The sequence below is a fragment of the Physella acuta genome, unplaced genomic scaffold, assembly GCF_028476545.2.
Source record: "Physella acuta isolate Inbredline_101_S28 unplaced genomic scaffold, ASM2847654v3 ptg001113l, whole genome shotgun sequence".
Lineage (NCBI taxonomy): Eukaryota > Metazoa > Mollusca > Gastropoda > Physidae > Physella > Physella acuta.
The window spans coordinates 62539-88180 of NW_026732630.1; the positions used below are offsets into that span (position 1 = coordinate 62539).

At 41.9% G+C, this 25642-nt stretch overlaps 1 protein-coding gene across 3 annotated transcripts in view; it reads left to right on the top strand.

Annotated features, from left to right (window-relative positions):
* The window catches only part of LOC131955896 (protein FAM135A), a 68140-nt gene that overhangs the window by 7677 nt on the left and 34821 nt on the right, over nucleotides 1-25642 (top strand). For all 3 annotated transcript variants that reach the window (XM_059320204.1, XM_059320202.1, XM_059320203.1), the window contains exon 3: nucleotides 16738-16819. In XM_059320204.1, the coding sequence (XP_059176187.1) occupies nucleotides 16743-16819 (77 nt within the window). In that variant the 5' untranslated portion in view covers nucleotides 16738-16742. The remainder of the gene's footprint in view (nucleotides 1-16737; nucleotides 16820-25642) is intronic.

Below are 25642 nucleotides of genomic sequence, written 5' to 3' on the forward strand. Positions count from 1 at the left end.
GCGATGGAATCTCTTTGTGTTGCTGTATCCATAATGTGGTTAGTTTAGTTAATCCGTTCTACTTTTTCTTCTTCTCTCTATCTCTCGGGATGACAACAAATCACTGTGATTCGAGAATTCCTCTTGTTTATGTGACGGTAGTTCAGGCGAATAGTTGAATAGTTATGTGGTAAAATGCGTTATCTTCTCTGCTTGGTTTACAAGCAGAGGCTACGAAATAGGCCTACTTTGTTTTAATTATACCCGTTATTCTAGTGTGGTACTTTTTTGTGACTTGATAAACGGATGTAATAAAAATTGTGTAAGATATCGACTTTCCACCCCCCCCCTTCTCCTTCCTCAATCCAAATCATCATCTCGTCTGTGCCCAAGACGCATAGGGCAGATCAAGTAGAGTTCATCTGTTTTAAATGACCTCGATGTATAAGGATATAATGTGGTCAGGACTATGCCCAGCCGTCTTTACTTTCCCTGACGTGAGTTAGCTGAATAGACTCATGGATGTTCTAACTTGAAACCGATTTGATCTCGAGACTTTAGGGTTAGCAGTCTAGCGCTCTACCGCTAGGCCATGCCGTCCCCATACCATTCTTAAGCTACTAAAAAGCTTTCCGTTTTTTGAGGAATTTAATGTATCGTTTTCCCGTTCTAGTCCTGTGTGATACCACGTAGTTGTCTACCGTGTGTTGAACTCTCACTCGATTATACTATCGTATCGCGTCTTACATAGTCGAGTCACACTTGATTACGGGGTTAGACAAGATTGATGCGTCCGGTGGGGGAACGGATTAGTCGGGTAGGTTCCGTGCTATTCTTTCTCGCACCCCGCGTCGGTGTCCCGACTTCCGACCTAATATCCCGCATATTGACGTCTTACATTCTCTCTCCTTTATGATACTCCTTACACCCCACCCCTATTGGGGCGATATTATTTTATTTATCCTATTGAAACTATTCTGACTTGCAGATCTTGACTTTTACTGACTTATATACCTTTCATTTGGAATTTTTGATTTACTCTTATTAGTTACATCCCTTCCCTTTGAAACTCTCCTGAGTTGCGTATCTTCCTTTTGAAATTCTTTTGAGTTGCGTATCTTCCTTTTGAAATTCTTTTGAGTTGCGTATCTATCTTCCTTTTGAAATTCTTTTGAGTTGCGTATCTTCCTTTTGAAATTCTTTTGAGTTGCGTCCATTCCCATGGGAACTCTCCTGAGTTACGTCCCTTTCCATGGGAACTCTCCTGAGTTACATACCTTCTCGTTAGTGGTGTTTCGACTATAATCAGACCACACCCGTAAGGTGTTCCGACACCCACCCCCCGGGGGAGAATGTCCCGACCCACCGACACCCGCCCCCCGCTTTTGGTCGGCATAATCAGGACATGACTGCTAGCCCTGGGGTGAAATAAAAACACCGATTGTCTGTTCATCGGTATTGATCAGACGGCATTAGACACTGACACATCGATTTCCGCGGGCGGCGCGGCGTCGTGCTGTGGAGGGTGGGCAACCTGGAGAGAGGGGAGGGAAAAAATGGTTGTGGTCTTGCGGGTGAGTGGGTGTGCCGCTGATGCCAACAAGTGGTGTGGAGGGGGGAGAGACGGTCGTCGCCGCTGTTGCTTGCTTTCTGCCTCAGGTAGAGTGAGTCTCGTGTGACAGAATTTTTAAACTGCTGGGCTAGCACGTGACATGGTGGAGCTAGAGACTTGCTGGATGACTTGGATAGGGGGGTGGCTTGTTTAGCATGGCCCTCAGGAAACAGTCATCAGAAGACCTGGTTGGCGTATTTAAAATTCTCCGCTTCCACTGTGCCTAGGGGTGGAACATTTTTCTAAAGTTGATTTCAAAATCAGGGAAAATAAGTGTAGTCGCGGATTAAATATTAACAGCAATCTTTGGTCGCGCTGTGCAAGACAATCTGCTGGTATATCTTTACAATCGGAGATTCATTCATAGTTTGTTTGGTTTATGTTGCCTGGAGATGTCTCCATCTTTTGATGGATTTGTTGCTCATTTTCTCGTTCTGCATCAAGTTCTGGAGATGTCAGGTTTCTCGCGACTTGTACAGGTGTGTTTTCCTGTCATACCACTTCACCTGACAGAATCGTAGGATGCTACCACCGTACCTGTAAACCATTATAGAGTGATACTACCATACCTGTGGAAAACGTAGAGTGATACCACCATACTCGCCAACATCGAAGGGTGATACTACCATACCTGTGGAAACGTAGATTGATACCACCATACTTGTGACAATCATACAGTGATACATGTGAAAAACATACGATTCTAAAACTATTCTACGGTTGTTGTTGTTTTTTTTTTCGGTTTTTTTCACATCACCACAGACAGAAATGGCATTGTCTCTAGTCATGTCGAGCTCAAGTATCCAACACAATCCAAGCAGTATGGATTGCTGACGTTCAACTGACACGGGCAGAAATTTGGCTCACAGTTCCAATATACTCAGCGGCGTAGACTCTTTATAGAGCCAGTATTGAATACTCTCATGCTTTGTTTCCTTGCAACTTTTTTCTTCTGCTGCTTTTGATAGGAGCTTACATTTGAAATGTGAACAATCTTGGACATTATTTCTCTTCGTTTTTGTGCTGAGATGTGCAATTTTTTCTTTCGATCTTTTAATTTTATTTGGTATTTAATGAATGGATCGTGTACGGTAAAGTACAGTAACTAAACCAAACTCAGAGGGAAGACGTACTATTATTTGTTACGTTTCTGGCTAACTGTGTGAATAGAGTGGCTTCAGTAGTTTGATGTTACAGACGTGTGGTAGTGCCTAAAGTGTTAGCACTCCCACCTCGGTGTGTATAAGTCTTGTACCGTCTCCTTTTGTTCCCGCGTTTTCTGTCGCCCCCTGGAGGATACAATGTCGTCCTACAATGTAACACAGGTCAACGCCGGCGGTAAGGAGGAGAAGTTGCCAGGTAATTTGTTTTGATGTCTCTTGTCTCCTTCACATCATACGGATGTCTCTTCCCATCTTAGTTTTATTTTAGGTGTTTTTTTTTTTGCTTATTTGGCGCTCTACCAATTGGCTGGGTGTAGTGGTATTGTTCTGCGGCAATTCATTTCACACACTAATTTAAGTTCTTAGTTTTGTTAAAAAAAGAAACGCTCTTTACTACCTACGTTTTTGTTTGTCAAGTTTGTTATAAACGTAGTTGAAAGCATCTAAATTACGCTGTAATACAAGTCATTAGATACTTGCGTGAAAAAAATTGTAATCGTTATTTAATGTACACCGTTGCGACATGTTAGCTTTTACCCCCACCTTCCCCAACCCCCCCCCCCCCCCCCCGGTCTCTCCAGGCCAGGTGTTTCACTGTGTGTCATACAACCTTTAGTATTACCTACTCGTATAGTCGAGTGCTGGTGTAATTGTGTGTCATCTGTCACAACAGATAGGCTAAATGTAACAAGCACTAGCATGACGTATCCAAACACTTAGATACATTTTTCTCTCTACGCGAGATATTTCTTTCTCTTTACACGAGATGCATTTTTTTTCTTACTCTCCAGACAGATAGATCTTTCTCTCTACACAGATATATCATTCTCTCTACACAGATATATCTTTCTCTCTACACAGATACATCTTTCTCTCTACACAGATACATCTTTCTCTCTACACAGATACATCTTTCTCTCTGCACAAGATACATCTTTCTCTCTACACAAGATACACCCTTCTCTCTGCACAAGATACATCTTTCTCTCTGCACAAGATACATCTTTCTCTCTGCACAAGATACATCTTTCTCTCTGCACAAGATACATCTTTCTCTCTGCACAAGATACATCTTTCTCTCTACACAAGATACATCTTTCTCTCTACACAAGATACATCTTCTCTCAACGCAAGATATATCTTTCTCTCAACGCAAGATATATCTTTCTCTCTACACAAGATACATCTTTCTCTCTACACAAGATACATCTTCTCTCAACGCAAGATATATCTTTCTCTCTGCACAAGATACATCTTTCTCTCTACACACTATATATCTTTTTCTCTACACACGATATATCTTTCTCTCTACACACGATATATCTTTCTCTCTACACAAGATACACCCTTCTCTCTACACAAGATACACCTTTCTCTCTACATACGATACATACTCTCTACACGTTACAAGATTATGTCACAACCTAATGTGTTATCAAGTTTACTTGGCATATGAAACAACGTCGCTACAACCTCATACACACGTCTAAGAATGTATTCCCATTACGTGTATTGTATTTCACGTAGAAGCACAGTTTGTCTGAACACGGTACCATTCAGTGCTAGAAAACCACACGGTTGCGCCATCGATTCTAGCCGGCATTACCTTACCCTGTGTAGATCTCTATTCTCTGTCAGAATTATTTCTCTCGGCATGAGTCGTCTGGCTTGAACCCTATACCGGCGTATGTGACGGTGACAGTTGTCATAGATACAATGTGACGGTATTAAGTTGGGTTTTTTTCTTGTTGGCATTCAAATGTAGTTTGGTTATTCGATACGTTTTTATACCAAAAAGAACATCAGGCTGAATTCTGAGTCAACAGTAAAACAAGTTGACACCTAATACTAGTGTTTGCTGGAAGCCCTTCCAATATTAAAAATTAAGATCTAAGAAGTCCTCAATAAAAAGCGTTGCAAATATAGTTGCCTAGATTTAAGACAAGAGTTTTTCCTAAATTTAAGCTGGGTTTATAATATTACACCATATTAATTACCCCATCGGTCATTACCACCACAACCCCCCCCCCCTTACCTGGCCATTTACCCCCACCCCACTCCCCATGTTAATTATCCCCTTTCCTTCAAGAATACTTATTAAACATTCTACAGGTTAACCCAGTACGAAATAAAACTTGGAAACTAGAAAGTGTAGAGTAAGCCTTTACTATCCAAAAAATTCCCTAATACTAACCCTAACATTACCTTACGCAATTACGTTTAGCGTCGATTGGTAATCCACCGGGAGGGTATTGTCCTGTTCTAGTTTTTGGACGGGGATTAATTGACCTGGGTTGTGCTTGAAGGGAAAGGTCGCGCTCCCATTTAAGCTTGTTTTTTTTTAATTGTCTTAACACACATTGTCCAAAGCAAACGTGTTATTAAGTCTCTCCACCCTCCCACCCCCACCCCTTAAAATTAAACTAGTCCCAACACAGTACACTGTAGATGTGTAGATCGTGCTTATAGATCGAATTAATCTCCACAAGAATGTTGCGTGCTTCAACTTAGTTTTGCGTTGGTTTTAGCTGTAAAATGTGGTAGCTATAGATCCAAGCGCTGATGTTAACGTTTGTTGACTGCTATCATCACGGTGTAGCCTTTAATCTACACCACCCAGCCTTTAAGACTGGCTTATTACTATTCACTGTGGTGTACTATTACAACGGCGTACTGTTGATGTGGGACTATGTTACGTTACTGCACTGTCTCGAATGTCTACTGTCACAATGCTACATTGTAGCTATGCTGAAGTACGTGTGCCATATTGGTGTATAGTTTATAAAAGCGTGTTGTCACAATGGTACACTGTCCCTTTGTTGAAGTACTTGTGGTGTACAGTTTATAAGGGTGTATTTCCCAATCGTACACGATCCCTATGTTAAAGGGTGTACTATCATTTTGGTGAACAGTTTATAAAGGCGTGTTGTCCCAATGGTACACTGTCCCTATGTTTACTTGTTGTGTACTATCATATTGGTGTAGATTATTATGGTGTATCGTAAACAATACCAGCTTATCCAGCCAATACCTTATCCTAGCTCTATTTAGCCTTGCTACACAATCTATAGATCCGCCAGTCCGGCACATTAGAAATCAGCTTGTTAAGAACGTGGGCCCATTGCACCTCTTTCATCTAGCTTTACGCTCTAAAGAGCTAAACACAAATTTGTCAATGATCGAGTTAACCCCTTAGAAGCTGAGTTAGATAATCTCATTTTGTGAGCCCACTTTTCTTCATGCGATAAACGGACAAAGTTATCTCTTTCCATCCACGTATTTGTCAATAAAGTCTATTGCTTGTATTGAACATTTAAATATTTTAAAGTATATTAAAAGTAATAAAAGTTATTTTCTAAGTTGCGGTTTTAAATTTTTAAGAATAGCCAACATAATAACTGGTATTGGATCTAGAGCGGACTTTTTAGTTGGGTTAGACTGACCAGATTATACAGATTTAAACTCGTGGCCGTTAACACAACACAAAGTAATTGGAAATCATGCTGATGTTAATTAGAACTCTAATTAGCAATTAAAACTTTATATTTTAAAGGATTTTATTGCATCTGAATAATAACAAGCAATCAGTTTCATCTTAAGGTTAAAAGATACTAGTGCCTCGTATTTTTAAGAAGTATCACGAAAATAAATGTTAAAATGAGCCGACCCATGAAATGTGTTTGGTGGCCTCTGTGGTCAGTTATTTACTGACTGGACCAGGTATTCGAGACATCCCGTACCGAATCACCTTGACCTTGTCCTCGTCGTACACAGCCAAGAGCTCCATTTCCCCTCAGCACTCAGACCTAGACCCCCATTGATGAAAGTGGAGGTCCCTGAATAGTAGCCATTGGTGACATCGTTAGCGGGCTGAACAAACTCCGCAGTTTTCTAGAGAGCGCCGGACCTGCTATCGACCATACTACTAGTGGGGCCGTTTCTGTTTGGTGAGAACGTTCGGGGAACTGCGATAGACACAGACGATCTGGGGCATTCATGTATTTGATTGGAGAGAACTGTTGTACTGTGATGACGCAAGCTAGGAAAAATTTAGATAAAGGTCGAAGAAAGGAGAGAGGTGGAATAGTGTAGGTCATCTTGGCATTGGTCAAGCAGAATCAGTAGAATTGCATAGGGACGAACTGACCGGTCACGTGTTACGGTCAGCTGATCAACATAACTTTAGGAGTTTGTCAGAGTTAGCTGTGGTCGGAGCAGTCTAGCGTATAGGAGAATGTTAGAAGCCAGTAGAGCAGAGATTGTGTATTATTTAGGAGGTTACAATTGATCGTTAGGTAGTAGAAAGATATAGCGGCCAGTGGGATAATAGAAGTATATGGGATAGTATATGACAGCAGAGTTACAAGGATATCTGGCACGTGTGTACACAGTCACTAAACGTGAACATCAGTGAATGGGACTTATATCAGTAATTGAATAATTTCACACACTGTACATTAGAAGGGTCGATCCCCTAACCCCATTAGTATATACATTACGATGTATAAATATAAACTACTTCCCACCACATGTACCCACACTACCACATTTACATTTAATAACTCTTTAAGACCGCCTCCTCTCCATCAACCAGTTTTTTTTTATACGTTTGTAGTGAACAAATTAATTCAACAGTAAAAATAGCGACACACATTATTTGTGTTTGAAGAAAAAAGTGTGTAGCCTTTGGTGTCAACTTGTTCAGCCATTATAAAGAAATGAGATGTATGCGAGAAATAAGAAAAGAAAAGAACATCAAAGACAGTGTTAATCAACTTTTCTCTTTACACCTACCTGCGCTAACAGAATCTAAGTACGTAACCCCTTTCCTGTGTGCTGCATCCATAGAATAATGTTTCAGTCTACTTACACTTGCGGATCGAACTTTAAATATTGGTTTAATTGCAAGCACATCTAAACTTCACACCAAAAAACTTGCGGTTTTGTTTACTGAGTTATTTTTTTTTTTTTTTGGCTTCCATTGCGGGTCCCTTCAAAGGCAACAACACTGTTGTTTTTTTACACACGAATTTTTTGTATAATAGTTAAATGTATATTCATTTGTAACATATGTTTGTCAAAAGTCGCATGTTAAATTAACAATCATATTGACGTGTTTGCTGTGTAAATATTAGTTGCAAATACATTAATGCCGATAGTTGAATATGACGCAGTTGCCCTTTAGGAGTTTGTCATTCTTGCAGTATTTGCTTCAATGTCTTGACCTTTTGATGTTTGATTTTTGCTAATTGGCTCGATGAAGATGATTATAATTTCTCCGAAATTTCTGGAAACTGTCTATAATCTTATTTTCGCCACTTTAAAAAAGCAGTGTGAACCCTGCAGTCAGCAAAATCTTTATCTCTGGTTTGTGTGACGTCTTGCTTGTTGTTTACTTGACAAAATCTTCACATCTGAATTGTGTGACGTCCCATTCGCTGTCACTTGACAAAGTCTTCGTCACTTGACATGATTTATGTGACCTCCCACTTGCTGTTAACTTGACAAAGTCTTAACTTCTTGGCATGCTTTTTGTGACCTCCCACTTGCTGTTAACTTGACAAAGTCCTCACCTCTGACTTGTGTGATGTCCCACTCGCTGTTAACTTGACAAAGTCTTAACTTCTTGGCATGCTTTTTGTGACCTCCCACTTGCTGTTAACGTGACAAAGTCCTCACCACTCGACATGATTTATGTGACGCCCCACACATTGTCCCACACGTTGTCCCACACAACCGACCAGCCAGACCTGAGCTGTTAATCATCTACAACCAGGACTGCCGGCATCGGGTAATTGATCATCTCATTAACTGCCACTTAATTGACGCGTCTGTTGGCTCACCTTGTTTGTACCTGTATGATGCCAATCTCGACCATCAATTGACGCTCTCCCCATATTAAACAGGCGACGATTCAGGAGTGGGAAAGAAAATTTGCTTCTTTTAATTTTATTGCCCATTATACTGCACTTATAAGGGCATTATTAGAGCCGAAATGGTTCTAATAATTGAGCTTATCGTTAACTTTATTGATAAATTAGCAGCTCTAGGTTCAGGGCCTGTTAATGGATAATTGGGTATTTCTAATCGTAAACATTTATTGTTTGTTTACGGCTATGAAATAATGTATTACATCACATTCCAACTTTTGAAAAGTTAGAGAAGTTGTGTGCAACCTAAGAGCGAATTGGCTTTCATTTTGTTCCTTTGAGACTTCAACCATTTGGGCTAAGATTTTGCAATGTGTCAATGCCAAGCTTAAGTTCATGATGTGGTAGGTATCATGGAAGTTTAGTCTGTTATTAATACAGAAAACCCTTTTGTTATCTCGACTAAAGTGGTGCATTAGGATTTTATGCCTTGACCCATAAGTAGATCTAGGCCTATATTTAGAAATGTGTTTGTTGCTTCCGTACCCCTTATTAGGTCGGGCAAGAGTTTCGCCTTCGGGTTTCTCTTTCTTGTACACATTTGAATAGTAAAAGATAAGTAACTCGATGTAACTACAAGGAATTGATTAGCAAGCGATCTCCAAGTAGGTATGTTTAGCCGACTAACCTCCCGTATAGTCCTTTAGTTTCAGACAACACTCATTGATTTGTTTTGATTTGTAGATATTTTCTCCACTTCTTCTACCGATAACAAATGTTACAAGTCCGTCCCTCGTTTTTGTTTTGTTTTCGTGTTGATTGGTTTGGTCCTAGTTATGAGGAGAATGACGGACATTGTAAAACGCTTGGTGTTAAGTTAAGCGCAAGTATCGTCAGGCAGTGCAATGACTGCTGTCGTTAGGATTAAACCGTAGGCACTGGAACTCCGCAGCGTAGAAGAAGAAGGAAGAAAAGATTAGCTAAAGGATATGTGTTTAATTTGGAATTTTCACTCTAAGCTCCTGGATATAATCAAGTAGAGCGCTGTTTGACAGGTCTCCCACTCACACACTCCCTGTTACATGTAATCTTTGCTATGTTTTTACCATTTCACTAAGGGCTGCTACACCGTCTCATCGATTTTATCGAAGACTTGATTTCATTTTTTTTAATTTCGTGAACGGGGGTACATAGCTTCTCAGCGGGAGTTCGTTTTTTGTTTTTTCAAATTGAAATGTATCTAATAATGGTAGTGGATTCTAACGTTAGCTGGATGGCACAAAGAAGAAGGGGTGCTTTAATCAGTAATGTAATTCTTTGATAGACACAGTCACTTGTATCATAAAGGTTTAATGCCGTAGAGGGGGGGGGGGGGGGAATAATGTCCAAAACCGGAACATTTATTCTGCAAAGTTTGAACAAGTCGCGGCGAATTAATTATTTTATGTTTAAAAGTGTTGCTTGATGGTTACTTAAGTCGAGGTGAGTAAATATGGTCAAGTCTCCAAACAATTTAGTTTATTACTAGCTGTGAGGGCTTGTGATGGTTGATTTAGGCAGACCACGCGACATGAAATAAATAACATCGCAGCTTTTATTGCAGTTTGCCCGACGTAGGCACGGACCAAAATTCTTACTCAGTGCCAGACCAGTCGGTGTACCTCAGCTAACCCCCGGGGGTCGGGTCTGGTGTCATTAGAATAAGTGGGGGATGAACGGACCGTGGGTTGTGTATCGTGACTGATGGGCTGGGCGTTCAGCTGTTGCGCATAGGGTTGGGCACGTTTGTGTGTTGGTTGACATGTGTGGACAGTACCCGAAATCTCCCCTTCCCCCCCCCCCCCCCCACACATACCTTCCCACACGGAGGAACCCTATTTTGACAGCACCCGAAATTTCTCCGCCCCCCTACCCACACACACCTCCCCCTACCCACACACACCTCCCCCAACCACACACACCTCCCCCTACCCACACACACCTCCCCCTACCCACACACACCTCCCCCAACCACACACACCTCCCCCAACCACACACACCTCCCCCTACCCACACACACCTCCCCCTACCCACACACACCTTCCCCAACCACACACACCTCCCCCTACCCACACACACCTCCCCCAACCACACACACCTCCCCCTACCCACACACACCTCCCCCAACCACACACACCTCCCCCTACCCACACACACCTCCCCCAACCACACACACCTCCCCCAACCACACACACCTCCCCCTACCCACACACACCTCCCCCACCCACACACACCTCCCCCAACCACACACACCTCCCCCAACCACACACACCTCCCCCAACCACACACACCTCCCCCTACCCACACACACCTCCCCCAACCACACACACCTCCCCCAACCACACACACCTCCCCCTACCCACACACACCTCCCCCAACCACACACACCTCCCCCAACCACACACACCTCCCCCTACCCACACACACCTCCCCCAACCACACACACCTCCCCCTACCCACACACACCTCCCCCAACCACACACACCTCCCCCAACCACACACACCTCCCCCTACCGACACACACCTCCCCCTACCCACACACACCTCCCCCTACCTACACACACCTCCCCCTACCCACACACACCTCCCCCTACCCACACACACCTCCCCCCCCCAAACACACCTCCCCCAACCACACACACCTCCCCCTACCCACACACACCTCCCCCAACCACACACACCTCCCCCTACCCACACACACCTCCCCCTACCCACACACACCTCCCCCAACCACACACACCTCCCCCAACCACACACACCTCCCCCTACCCACACACACCTCCCCCAACCACACACACCTCCCCCTACCCACACACACCTCCCCCAACCACACACACCTCCCCCTACCCACACACACCTCCCCCTACCCACACACACCTCCCCCTACCCACACACACCTCCCCCTACCCACACACACCTCCCCCTACCCACACACACCTCCCCCAACCACACACACCTCCCCCAACCACACACACCTCCCCCTACCCACACACACCTCCCCCTACCCACACACACCTCCCCCAACCACACACACCTCCCCCTACCCACACACACCTCCCCCAACCACACACACCTCCCCCAACCACACACACCTCCCCCAACCACACACACCTCCCCCAACCACACACACCTCCCCCAACCACACACACCTCCCCCTACCCACACACACCTCCCCCTACCCACACACACCTCCCCCAACCACACACACCTCCCCCAACCACACACACCTCCCCCTACCCACACACACACCTCCCCCTACCCACACACACCTCCCCCTACCCACACACACCTCCCCCTACCCACACACACCTCCCCCAACCACACGGAGGAACCTGGTGTTGACAACTCCCGAAATTTGTCTTCCCCCCCCCCCCCCCCCTCCCCCACCCTCCCCCTCCCACACGTAGGAACCTTGTGTTGACAACACCCGAAATAACATCTTCCTCAAACTCTGAGTCGTGCCGTGATCGTAGAAATATTTCATTGGGTTGGGACTGTGTGCCCGGAAATGTTGTCTTTGGGGTTGTTTTTTTATTACCTTAAAAGCTTTAGGGGGATAGTTGTAGTTCACTAGGATTTTGCAAGTGAGATCTGATAGAGTGAAAACAAGTTTGTTATCTACACTGGGTTTCTACACTGCGTTAAGGCTAGGGTTGGAAGTTGGACGACACGTCAAGCTACGTTAGTTTTAATTTTATTCTATTGTTATTTTTGCTGTTTGGTGATATGCTTTAACACATTATACACATTCTTCCTAGTATACTGTTTATGAAAGTTAAACGTCAGAATGGTATGGGTTTTTTTTTAAAGTCTCTTAATCGAATATTTTAAAAGTTGTTTCTTTTTTTAAAAATCTATTTTTGACCACGGATGTTTTAGAGAGAAAAAAATGTTTGATTGATTAAGGTGGAAAAATGTCAATGGGATAGGGGAGCGTGGATAACTATAAACATCATTTAGTGAGTGTTTTACTTTGCGACGATGAGAATGGGGGTTTGTAAAAGGGCAAAGAAATCTTAACTTTATATATGCCGTAGTAAACATTGCCACGTTTTCTTTGGGATTTGGTGTGTGGAGATGGGGGGTGGCAATTTGAAGGATTGATATCCGCAAAAGAACTCACTTCTATGAGGTAGGTGCAGTAAAACAGGACTCGACTCAACCTCGTTCGACACGATGACCCATTTTTTGTCCCCTCCCACGTGGGCCGCTATAAATCGATGACAGAAAAATTAAAAAAGTAAACCAAGAAAGAAAAAAAAAGCCGTGATGTTATTTTAAAAATGTCACTAAAGCCTTCTGAAACTATGACAGTGAACGTTGGTTACAGTAAACCGGTGGAACTCGCGTGACATCGACTGCACGTCAAGAGACAGGTTTATGTCGTAAGCTGATAAAAGGGGCGGGTCTGTCATCGGTAATAACTCCCCCCTCTCCCCCCACCCCTCCCCAGAGTTTTGTTATGTTCGGTAATTTTTTTTTATAATTTCTCGTATTCTATCTTTGGTTCTGTTTTTACAGGACACAAAAAATACGGCTGAGCTTATAATAGGATCTTGTTTTACTTATGTCTATAAATGGTTGTCGTAAAATAGTGTTGAGAAAACACACTTTTTGCTGTTATAAAAATAAAATCGTATGGTATATATAGCTGGGTGGATAGATTGGTGGGGTTTTGGGGGGTTTTGGAGGGTTGAGATGTTTTGGATAACTTGAAGGTTTTTTGATATGTTGAAGTGCTTTGGACTGGTTGAAGATTTTCTATATGTTAGGGGGGTGGGGGGGGGGGGGCTTTGGATAGGCTGAAGAGTTTTGGATTGGTTAGAAAATGTTCGGGGGTTTTAGATAATATGTTGGAGGGTTTTGACTAGGTTCCGGGGTTTCGTGCAGGCTGAAAGGTTTTGGATGGGTGTGTGGATGGATGTTATTTTCCCGAATAGAAATCTTAGAGCATGAACATGAATTTATTCATGACATTATGAACATTTGTTTTAAATCCATTAGGATCTGTTACTTTTGATCCAATAGTATTTGTTACTTTTGTTGCAACAGGATCTATGTAGTTCCATTAGAAAACGCTACTTTTAATAGCTTTCTACCCCTCTACTTTTGTCCCCATGTAATGAAATTTTCAATATAAACTAGGCACTTCTAACGCTGCCATTTTTTAAATTGTGATGTACGTTGTTCTAACTAGTTAAAACATAGAGCTGATGATTATAGCTGTTAGTGCGACGTTTTAATGGTCTTCCTGATTGCATGCGTTTGATTGCATCGTTGTTGTTTTTAAGTTTGGTATTAAATTGTGTCGTCACACTGGTTGGGGATGAAAAGGTTTAAATCTTGTCTTTGACGGTGGAAAATTAGATTTTATTGAGTGGTTTCTGCACAGCCAGACGCTGATGTCATGTGGTGCCATACACTGGTGGCAAGTGCTGACGTATGTGACATTGGTGTCATTTCATGCCATATGTTACATTGGTGTCATATGATATTATAATTTACATTAGTAACATGTGGTGCCGAATGTGACATTTTGTGACATGTGGCGCCGACTGTGACATTTGGTGACATGTGATGTCGTATGTGACATTTGGTGTGGCTTTCGTGTCATATGGTACCACATTAGGATGTTACCAGTAACAACACCAAGGAGGAAGTGTGCATTGGGTAATGTCCTAGACCAATTCCTAACTTACATACTCTAGTGTTGTCTATTCATTGTTATTAGAGTGACATGCTGCCTTCTGCCAATTCATTGAATCGCCTAAGATATGTCTCTACAGTTACCAAACTCTATAGCAACGCACCGTGTAACTTTAAACTTAGCTTCTTTTAATGCATTGAACAACCTAAGACAGTTCACGAAAGGCACTTAACGGGGCCCGACTTAGACGCACCGCTCCTGATTTAGCTCTGAACCAAAGCTGTTGAAGATTGGAAGACGGGATGTATGGCATAGCTACCCGTCCACTCTGTGATTGTGGGGTGTTCAGCCCTGCCGTAAACAGACGGCCTGTCGCAAAAAGATGTTTAATCATCGCTTTTGCTAGAACTTGCTGGATTCTTTGATTGATTCCTTCCGTCTCTTTGTGTATGCTTTGTTGAAGATGTTTACATTCAATACCATTCGGTACCATGATTGTTTTTGTTGATTGCTGAAATACGCGGTCTCCGATATATACCAGAAATCCCCGAGGTTTTCAACGATAACTAAGAAAATATTTTTAAGATGTCGATTATGTTTTGTCCCTTCTTTCTATTATCTTTTTTTTCTTCACTACTCTTCTTCGATCTTAATTGTAATTTTGGAAGGCTTTTCCTCCGGCACAATTAAGTATTACGTGTCAACATGTTATGCTCCCGATTTAAGCCAATTTTTCGATTTAGATTTGCTACAGTTGCTTTTGTCTATCAAATAACAATCTGCAAGACTGCAGTTGTTTGATTTTTTTTTTATTTTCTCACCTTGCTGTCCATAGCTATCGAGCCTCATCGGCCCAGGGTTTCAAACTCGGGACTTTTCGGTTTAGTAACCATGAGCTGACCCATCTCGACAACTTGAATGTACTTATTCTAATCCATTTTTTTTCCCTGATTTTTAAAAAAAATTCCATTTGTTACCAGTTCAACTTTATTTTCTCTGTTAAATGTTACTGTATAAGTAAGCGTATCATTGTTATCGTGTATCGCGGCCAGCCTTGGTCCGTATATCCTAGTCTTGTGGATAGTTAAATGTCATATTGACATTACCAGGTTACTGTTTTATATGACTGCTAGTCTTATGGATAGTTAAATGTCATATCGGCATTACCAGATTACTGTTTTATATGACTGCTAGTCTTATGGATAGTTAAATGTCATATCGGCATTACCAGGTTACTGTTTTATATGACTGCTAGTCTTGTGGATAGTTAAATGTCATATCGGCATTACCCGGTTACTGTTTTATATGACTGCTAGTCTTATGGATAGTTAAATGTCATATCGGCATTACCAGATTACTGTTTTATATGACTGCTAGTCTTATGGATAGTTAAATGTCATATCGGCATTACCCGGTTACTGTTTTATACGTCTGCTAGTGTCTTCGCTCCTATCAAATGATTGCAATCACGGCCTAGTTTACAGCCATTTATAGCCATTATAAGACCTATAAAATCTGTTTTTCTTTTTTTTTATGTTTGTTATTTTGGTTCTTATCAATTAAACGTACCCTCAGACAGGCTTATGATATAGCTGGCATCGCCGATAACATGTGTTTAATTTGTAAAGTGTAAAGGTAGCTTTACGGTTCAAGGCAATGTTATAGTTGGATTTTATATTGAGATATCGTTAGTTGTGATGTATGCTATTCGAATTTGTAGCCTTGACTCGTCGACTAGTATCTCGCATAAAGTTAGTAACTCATGAACCTGTAAATGAATCTACTTGTGCTATCTAAAACGTTAATAACCACCCCTCCCTTTTCCGATAAGATGGGCTATATTGTATTCGTAATGTGTGACCATATTTTTTTAATGTTTAAAGGGTCGGCTTAGTTGGGTTGATAAAGCTCATGGTTGCCAAAATAAAAAGTCCCGAGTTCGAACCCCTGGTCAGGTGAGGCTCGATAGCTGGGGACAGCAATCTGTATAGGAGAGGAAACTTAAAAAATCAAACAACTGGTGCATTATAGTTTGTTCTTGAGTGGGCAAACGCTATGGAAGCAAATCCAAAAAGTAAAGCAGGCTGAAATCGGAGTCAACGGCCTATATGGTGTATACCAAGTTGACACGCAATACTTGTTTTCGAGGAAATGCCTTCCAACAATACAATTAAGAACGAAGAAGAACACAGCCTTTAAAATGTAACACGCCATCTCCAAACATCAAGCCACATCTTAGCAAGTAAATTTAAATCTCAACACACCTTCTGCATTATCACACACACAGTCGAATATTTAACTCCTCTTCTATTTTAACTCATCTTTAGCTTCTAAAATACACAATACACTCATCTTTATTACAAAACAAGGTAAGAACGAAGAAGAATGTTCTGTCGTGTAATCTAACGGTTTACTTTTCCCCTCCAGATGAGATGGCTGAGCTACAGGCTACCATAGAGATCTCTGTGGAGCTGAATAAATTCTACAATGTGGACCTTTTCCAGCGAGGGTAAGTAGTGCCACTGTGTGTGTCAATCCGCGAGGGGAAGTAGTGCCACTGTGTGTGTCAAGCCGCGACGGGAAGTAGTGCGACTGTGTGTGTGTCAATCCGCGAGGGGAAGTAGTGCCACTGTGTGTGTCAATCCGCGAGAGGAAGTAGTGCCACTGTGTGTGTCAATCCGCGAGAGGAAGTAGTGCCACTGTGTGTGTCAATCCGCGAGGGGAAGTAGTGCCACTGTGTGTGTCAAGCCGCGAGGGGAAGTAGTGCGACTGTGTGTGTGTCAATCCGCGAGGGGAAGTAGTGCCACTGTGTGTGTCAAGCCGCGACGGGAAGTAGTGCCACTATGTGTGTCAAGCCGCGAGGGGAAGTAGTGCCACTCTGTGTGTCAAGCCGCGACGGGAAGTAGTGCCACTGTGTGTGTCAAGCCGCGAGGGGAAGTAGATCCACTGTGTGTGTCAAGCCGCGAGGGGAAGTAGTGCGACTGTGTGTGTGTCAAGCCGCGAAAGTAAGCAATGCGTTTGTGTGCTGGGTCAAATAGTCAAGCCGCGAATGTTATTTTTCTCTTTTTTTTCCTCCACATATTGTTACGTTTGTCTGTGGATAAATAATATTAAGCTTTTAAATGCACTGAAATAAGAAAATAAAACGAATTTAGAAATATCAATTCTTGCATTTTCACCGGATACGAATGTATCTGGAAATCGCTGCATCAGAACAATAAACACTGGGAACTGAATAAAAATCTATACAAAGAAAGAAAGATAATTATTGATCAAAATATTTCAATCGTAGTATGAAACAGTAGTAACAATTATACATGTAAATCATATAATGGACTCCTAGAATAACAAACTTACTTGAAACGCATATAATAAAATCAAGCATACAACAACGTTATCATATAAATAAATCATTCAAACGTCGTGTAAATTCACGCAAACTCGTTTTTCAATCTTATTCCTTCAACCTCTGTTATTCCGTCTCCACTAGCCCAATCAATCTGTTTGATCTCCATTATCGATCTCTACCGATACCCTTGTTCACGTTTAAATGAACTACCGTCAGGCAACCTGGTGATACGGAGTCGTGCGTCACATTTTCACATGGTCGCCGACTTTTTTGGCTAATAGTCGTCATACCAGTGTCATGGTTGGCTGATCCACAAATAGGAAGTTCGCGTGTCTTGATTGGCGGTCACATGGTGGAAAGTTCGCTTTGTTTCACCACCGGAAGGAATATTTGACGCACCGGAAGGAATATTTGACGCACGGGAAGGAATATTTGACGCACGGGAAGGAATATTTTACGCACGGGAAGGAATATTTGACGCACGGGAAGGAATATTTGACGCACGGGAAGGAATATTTTACGCACGGGAAGGAATATTTGACGCACGGGAAGGAATATTTGGCGCATGGGAAGAAATATTTGACGCACCGGAAGGAATATTTGACGCACTGGAAGGTATAATTGACGCACGGAAAGAAATATTGCAGGTTTACCAGACAAGACATTTCATGGAATCCACAAGGGTCTAGGAAAAGAAGGCGGTCCAAAAACAGCTGGCGCTTAGAAATCGGTGACGTTAAAATCATTGGAGGGAGACAGGGATAAAAAAAATAGCACAGGATAGACAAGCATTGAAATATATTGATGGGCTATGCTCCATTGGGAGTTGTAAAAAAAATAAGAAGGAGAAGTATTTTTAGGCATCATCAGTGTAAGCATTTGGGCGAACCGTTTCGGCATTTTTAGGATAAATGTATTTAAAATAAAACAGTATGATCGTTAAAATAGAAACTTCTTATTTGATAATCATCTGGTGGTTGAGAGTAGTAAGAATTATCACGTGTGTATGTTAAACTAAAGTGTTACCACAAACTCGTAGACTTTTTTAATAACATCTCTGAGGGAAAAACTCAAAAACTGTCAACTAGTCAATAAAACAACAATGCCAGACTACTCGACGGGCTGAACAAAGGCAATTTCCATTTACAAAAATTAAAAATTTCCAGCGATCATTGTGTTGTACATGAGCAAAGTAATTTGATAACGTTGGTTCTGTGATGTTTATTTTTAATATAACAGTATTTTGTTCTCATAGTTTTTTCTTGCCTCGTGCTTTTTATCCCGTCATTTTGTTCCTCTGTAATCCTGGGCGTATTTATTCTACTTCCTCTGTGTCCTTCTGCGTTTATTTTTTAAATCTTTTTCATCCCTCCACCCCCGCCACAAGTCCTCATGTCACCCCGAGTGTCTCCGTCCTCATGTTCTGCCAAGTCTCTTAGTTTTTCTTTCAGCCCCCTCTTACCCACTCGTCTCTTTCTCTGTCCTCTCGTCCCTACGACAACGCCCTCCTGATGGTTCTTAGGTCCTTTTTCTCCTTTGCTGTCCCGTCCTCCTTTCCCTCCCACTCCGTCCTCCTTTCCCTCCCACTCCGTCCACCCTCCCACGCAATTCAGATGTCCCTCCCACGCAATTCTTATTTCCCTCCCACGCAATTCTTATTTCCCTCCCACGCAATTCTTATTTCCCTCCTACGCAATTCTTACGTCCCTCCCACGCAATTCTTGTGTCCCTCCCACACAATTCTTACGTCCCTCCCACACAATTCTTACGTCCCTCTCCAGCCATTCTTACGTCCCTCTCCAGCCATTCTTACGTCTCTCCCACACAATTCTTACGTCCCTCCCACACAATTCTTACGTCCCTCTCCAGCCATTCTTACGTCCCTCCCACACAATTCTTACGTCCCTCCCACACAATTCTTACGTCCCTCCCACACAATTCTTACGTCCCTCCCACACAATTCTTACGTCCCTCCCACACAATTCTTACGTCCCTCTCCAGCCATTCTTACGTCCCTCCCACACAATTCTTACGTCCCTCCCACACAATTCTTACGTCCCTCTCACGCAATTCTTACGTCCCTCCCACACAATTCTTACGTCCCTCCCACGCCGTTCTTATGTCCCTCCCACGCAATTCTTATGACCCTCCCACACAATTCTTACGTCCCTCCCACACAATTCTTACGTCCCTCTCACGCAATTCTTACGTCCCTCCCACACAATTCTTACGTCCCTCCCACGCCGTTCTTATGTCCCTCCCACGCCGTTCTTATGTCCCTCCCACACAATTCTTACGTCCCTCCCACACAATTCTTACGTCCCTCCCACACAATTCTTACGTCCCTCTCACGCAATTCTTACGTCCCTCCCACACAATTCTTACGTCCCTCCCACGCCGTTCTTATGTCCCTCCCACGCCGTTCTTATGTCCCTCCCACGCAATTCTTATGACCCTCCCACGCAATTCTTATGTCCCTCCCACGCAATTCTTACGTCCCTCCCACACAATTCTTACGTCCCTCTCCAGCCATTCTTACGTCCCTCCCACACAATTCTTACGTCCCTCCCACACAATTCTTACGTCCCTCTCACGCAATTCTTACGTCCCTCCCACACAATTCTTACGTCCCTCCCACGCCGTTCTTATGTCCCTCCCACGCCGTTCTTATGTCCCTCCCACGCCGTTCTTATGTCCCTCCCACGCCGTTCTTATGTCCCTCCCACGCCGTTCTTATGTCCCTCCCACGCCGTTCTTATGTCCCTCCCACGCCGTTCTTATGTCCCTCCCACGCAATTCTTATGACCCTCCCACGCAATTCTTATGTCCCTCCCACGCAATGCTTATGTCCCTACTACTCCGTCCTCCTTTCCGTCCTGTCCATCCCCTCGTCCCCCCTCCCCTCCATTAAATACCTTGAGCATCAGAGCATATTCCCACCGATCGATAACGAGATATAGTTATTGATTTCCCGGCACTGATTCTCAGCTTACCTCCTGGTTAACGGAGCTTGAGTTGATGTCATTAGGGCCGGCTTTTATGTCATTTACTTGTCATCTGGTTAACATGGCTTGTAAATGTCATTAGGGCCGGCTTGTATGTCATTTACTTGTCATCAGTTTAAAATACCTTCAGTTGATGTCATTCGTGCTGGGTGCTATGTCATTTATTTTTCAATATATTCTAGAGTAGGTTAACATAGGCTCTTTATGTTTATTACTTACTTCCCGCAGAAGTCAACCCGTTCTAGAACAGGTTAAAATCTCTGCTCACAGCTCCCACATAGCCAGTCAACCCATTCCCGAACTGCTCGAAATTGTCTTTCTGTCAACCCGGGTTGTCGCCCTCGTTATTGCAGCTTCTATTGTCCAATCTGTCTGTGTTTGATCTATGGTATCGATTCCTCTCGACACGATTATTTATCGCTTTATTTACCTAGGAGGATTGCTTGCCACCGTACATACGGCGGCCATGGAATCTGTATGATACGGCGGCCATGGAATCTGTAAGATACGGCGGCCATGGAATCTGTAACATACGGCGGCCATGGAATCTGTAAGATACGGCGGCCATGGAATCTGTAACATACGGCGGCCATGGAATCTGTAACATACGGCGGCCATGGAATCTGTATGATACGGCGGCCATGGAATCTGTAACATACGGCGGCCATGGAATCTGTAACATACGGCGGCCATGGAATCTGTAACAAACGGCGGCCATGGAATCTGTATCCCGTATCTGTAACCAATAGAAAGAACGCTTAATTAACGTGGTATTTTGAGTTAGATCTAGACTGTAGAAGGAGCTTAGAATTGAAATATACTTCTTACGGTTTAAGGCATTTCAAAATACACGTCACGTCTATTTAAAAACGTCTCTAACAAGGCTTTAAAAACCTAGGTTTTTTTTTTTAATGTAGGATTATTAATTAATTATTTTTTTTTACTCTTGGGAGATTATTTTAGTCTTGGTTCAAATTAAAAATTCAATTTAGATTTTTAAAAATAATTATTAAAATTTGATGGCTATTGAGTTTTAAAAAAAAATTATCATTAAAAAACGAGTTGTAGTGCAGATGATCTGGTTATTAGAACTCATCATTTATTGAAATGTGTATTCAGCCCGCCTGCCTTGTTTGCAGGATACGAACGCTGCTAGTTAACACAACCATCTTTATACACGCTGTTGGGCTCGGCTATGATACAAAGTACCCATTTGTCAATAGTGGTGTAGAATTAACTAGCCGTTTACCTCGGCAGTGTTATGTACTGTTTGTGTATGGTTCATTAGGTTGAGTTTGTTTGCTGACAAGACTTAATTATGTTTCATTCAGGGTGGGTATAAAAAAACAATCAATGATTTTCTTTATATGATAAGTGAGGAGAAAACTATTTGTTTGCAAGGTTGTTTGTGTACGGTTGAGCAGAGAATATATTTATGGTTGTTTTTTTTTCTTGTTTTTTTTTCCGAGAAGATTTATCAGTGGATATGAACCTCGCCTGAAATTATCTATTTAGACACGCCTTTGCACTACAACATACGATTACGTACCCACAAGTCTCAATATCTTTGACTCGCTGAGGACACAGGGCACGTGAATTAAGTCAACATAACTTTGTTGTCCACTCAATCCTTTCGTTTGCCGCTGTCTAAGATGCGGGTGAAAACTGCTTCACCTGCTCTTGTGGACTGGCAGCAGGGTTTCTTTCAGACATTTTTCTCCAGGTGGGGTGTGCGGCTGCTGATTTAAATTTTTATATTTTTTTTTTATTATCTCATCCGTGGAGGAGGAACATAGTTGAGGGGTAGTCGTTCTTCTTCTTCCCCCCCCCCCCCCTCCCCCGAGAGCTTTGAAAAAAACTCAGACAGGCTGGTCAGTTTTTACAACTTAGTATTTTCAGAACTCACGATCAACATGGACCCAAAAGTGCCGCCTTTGTTGGTCCTCGCTGTACTAGGCAACTTGTGACGTAATCAGGTACTGGTCAGATCAGAGTTACCTCATGCTGACTGAGACAAAGTCCGAATTGTCGTCCAATTTCCAACACTTCAGCTATTTTAGAGTACGCCGGCTATTAGTGGAAACTATTTTCGGTTTCTCTAATAGTTCATCCAAGTTTAGTTTGTAGAGTGTAACATTGAAAACCTCCCATCAACGAAATTGTTTTGTTTTTTTTATTCTTATGGCGCTCGACATAGCATCGGTCTTAATTGTTTTCACTTTGTCGGTTCTCGGCCTAACCAATCAAATTGCTGGTTCAAACCACGTGAACGTGAAAATTGTTCTCATAATTTCATCTCTTCCATCAATTGACGCTGCGTTTAAAAGTGATTTAAAATTACCTTTGTTTAAAACGTTTGGTAAAAAAAAAAGTAATTTAAAACCGGTTAGTTCTCTATATTGCGTGTGATTTATACGAGTCGTGTATTTAATTACGGCTGACTGTAATTGCTGGCTTACCATGATTAGCATACAGCACGACTATGTTGTAAGTGATGGATGGGTGGTGATGTGGCACTAGCTGCTAACGTTGGATTTTTGTGGTGGTTGATAGGGGTGGACTGTAGCTGGAATTACTCTATCCACGTAGACAGAACTAAACTTACTCTATCCACGTTGACAGAACTAGACTGGATTCTATCCACGTAGACAGGATAAGACTAAACTAGCTCTACTAACGTAGACAGGACTAGGCTAACTATCCACGTAGACAAAACTAGACTGGATTATACCCACGTCGACAGGACTAGAATAAACTCAGTCTATCCACGTAGCCAGAACTAGACTGGATTCTATCCACGTAGACAGGGTAAGACTTGACTTACTCTGCACATGTAGACAGGACTAGGCTAGATTTTAACCACGTAGGGCTAGACTAAACTTACTCTACCCACGTAGATGGGTCTAGGTTGGTCTTTACCCACGTAGATAGATCTAGGTTGTTGTTAACTTACTTAACTCACAATTGATATCGACCAGGGCCATGTCTTGTATAACTGGTATAATTGTCTGAATGAGATAAATGTTTTTTTTTAATTTAAAGTTCAGCTCGTGGGATAAAGGATTGGATTTGTGGTCGTTGATCTATGTAGAATAGATTTCTTAGAGCATTATATAATTTGTGTTCTATGCAGTGGCGTAGGCAAGGGGGGTTACCCCTCGGTATATATATAAAGTATGAGGGGGGTGCAAATCGAAAGTTTGAGGGGGTGGGGTGCAAATCGAAAGCTTGTCCCCGGGTAAAAATTGGACCCCCCCCCCTTGAGACGATCCTGGCTACGCCACTGGTTCTATGTAGAATAGATTTCTTAGAGCATTACATGTTTTGTGGTCTATGTTGAATAGATTTCTTAGAGCATTACATATTTTGTGGTCTATGTTGAATAGATTTTTTAGAGCATTACATATTTTGTGGTCTATGTAGAATAGGTTTCTTAGAACATTACATGTTTTGTGGTCTATGTTGAATGGATTTTGCAGTGTATTACACTAGCCAGTGGCTTATGTAGAATAGATTTCCTACTGCATTTCAGGTTTTATGGTCTATGTAGAGTAGATTTCTTCGAGCATTACATGTTTTGTGATCTATATGCTGAATGGGTTTCTTATTTTATTACACTATTTGTTGCCATTAGATTATGTCAAATAGATTTCCTACTGCATTACAGGTATTATGGATTGCTCACTGCTATATGTTTTGAATGGCTTTCTTAGTTTAGTATAGTTTATGTTGCCATTAGCCTAAGTTGAATAGATTTCTCACAGTCCACAGTAGTAGTCTACAGGTTGGTCCCTACATTAAATAGATTTTTAATGTAATAGTCTACAGATGTTGGTCCTACATAGATTTCTCACTGTAATAGTCTACAGATTTTAGTCCTACATATATTTCTCACTGTAATAGTCTACATGCTTTGGACCTACATTGAAAAGATTTCTTAGTGCTGAATGTTTTGAATAGATATCCTCTTGCCGGCTGTTATTTATTCCGTTTGAACTACTTAAGTGTGAACATCTTGCAGATATTGGTTTTTACTTGAGCGTATGACGGCCGAGGGTCCGGGCATAACTCAAACACGTCCCGGGGAAATCAATATTCATACCATTGTGTCACATCATTATTCAATCTAGCCGACACCCCGCCGTACAAATAAACGCTTGCAAGAAGCGGTTTGTTTATGTATCCTGTTACATGGCATCGTCTATTCATTCGATGTGTGTTATAGAATTTTTTATTGTGATCTAGATTCTAGATGGGTTTTTTACTTTAGACAAATAGTTTTCATGGTTTTCCCATGGCTATACATATTTTAATTATTTTTTTTAACGAAACAAATAAAAAAAAACTGTAACGGAAATTGATAACAATAGTTTAAAACAAGAAAGGGTGGAAATTATGCTATTTTTTACTTTCTCGTATATACGAAGTATAGAGAAAGTCTTGTAATCGTGCAAAAAAAAAAAATCGAGATTTTTACAAATCTCGACGTTTTACACCTCACTGATACGGAAAAACATAATTTTGCAATCTTGTCCGTATGTCTGTGTGTCTGTCTGTGTGTCTGTCTGTCCGTGTGTAAACACGATAACTTGAGTACCGTTACAGCTAGGTTGATGAAATTTCATATATAAGTATTTTATCAAAATCGTAGATCCGTATCAACTTTTGAGCGATTTCCGATAACCGGAAGTGGTACTTTTCCTACTTTGAATTTTTCAAAAGCCTATAACTTGAGTACTATTTCAGATAGATAAATGAAATTTCACATGTAAGTAAAAGATCTAATTCTCTACCTTCTGTTAAATTTTGAGTAATTTCCGTTGACTGGAAGTAGTAATTTACACTACTTCCGATTTCTCAAAAAACTAATGTAAATTTTAAAAGTACTAATAATATTGCGCACTATTATGCGCTTTTTTATTTGCGTTCACTTGGTGTGCAATTAATTTGTCTACGAGATTTTATTCTATTTTTAAAA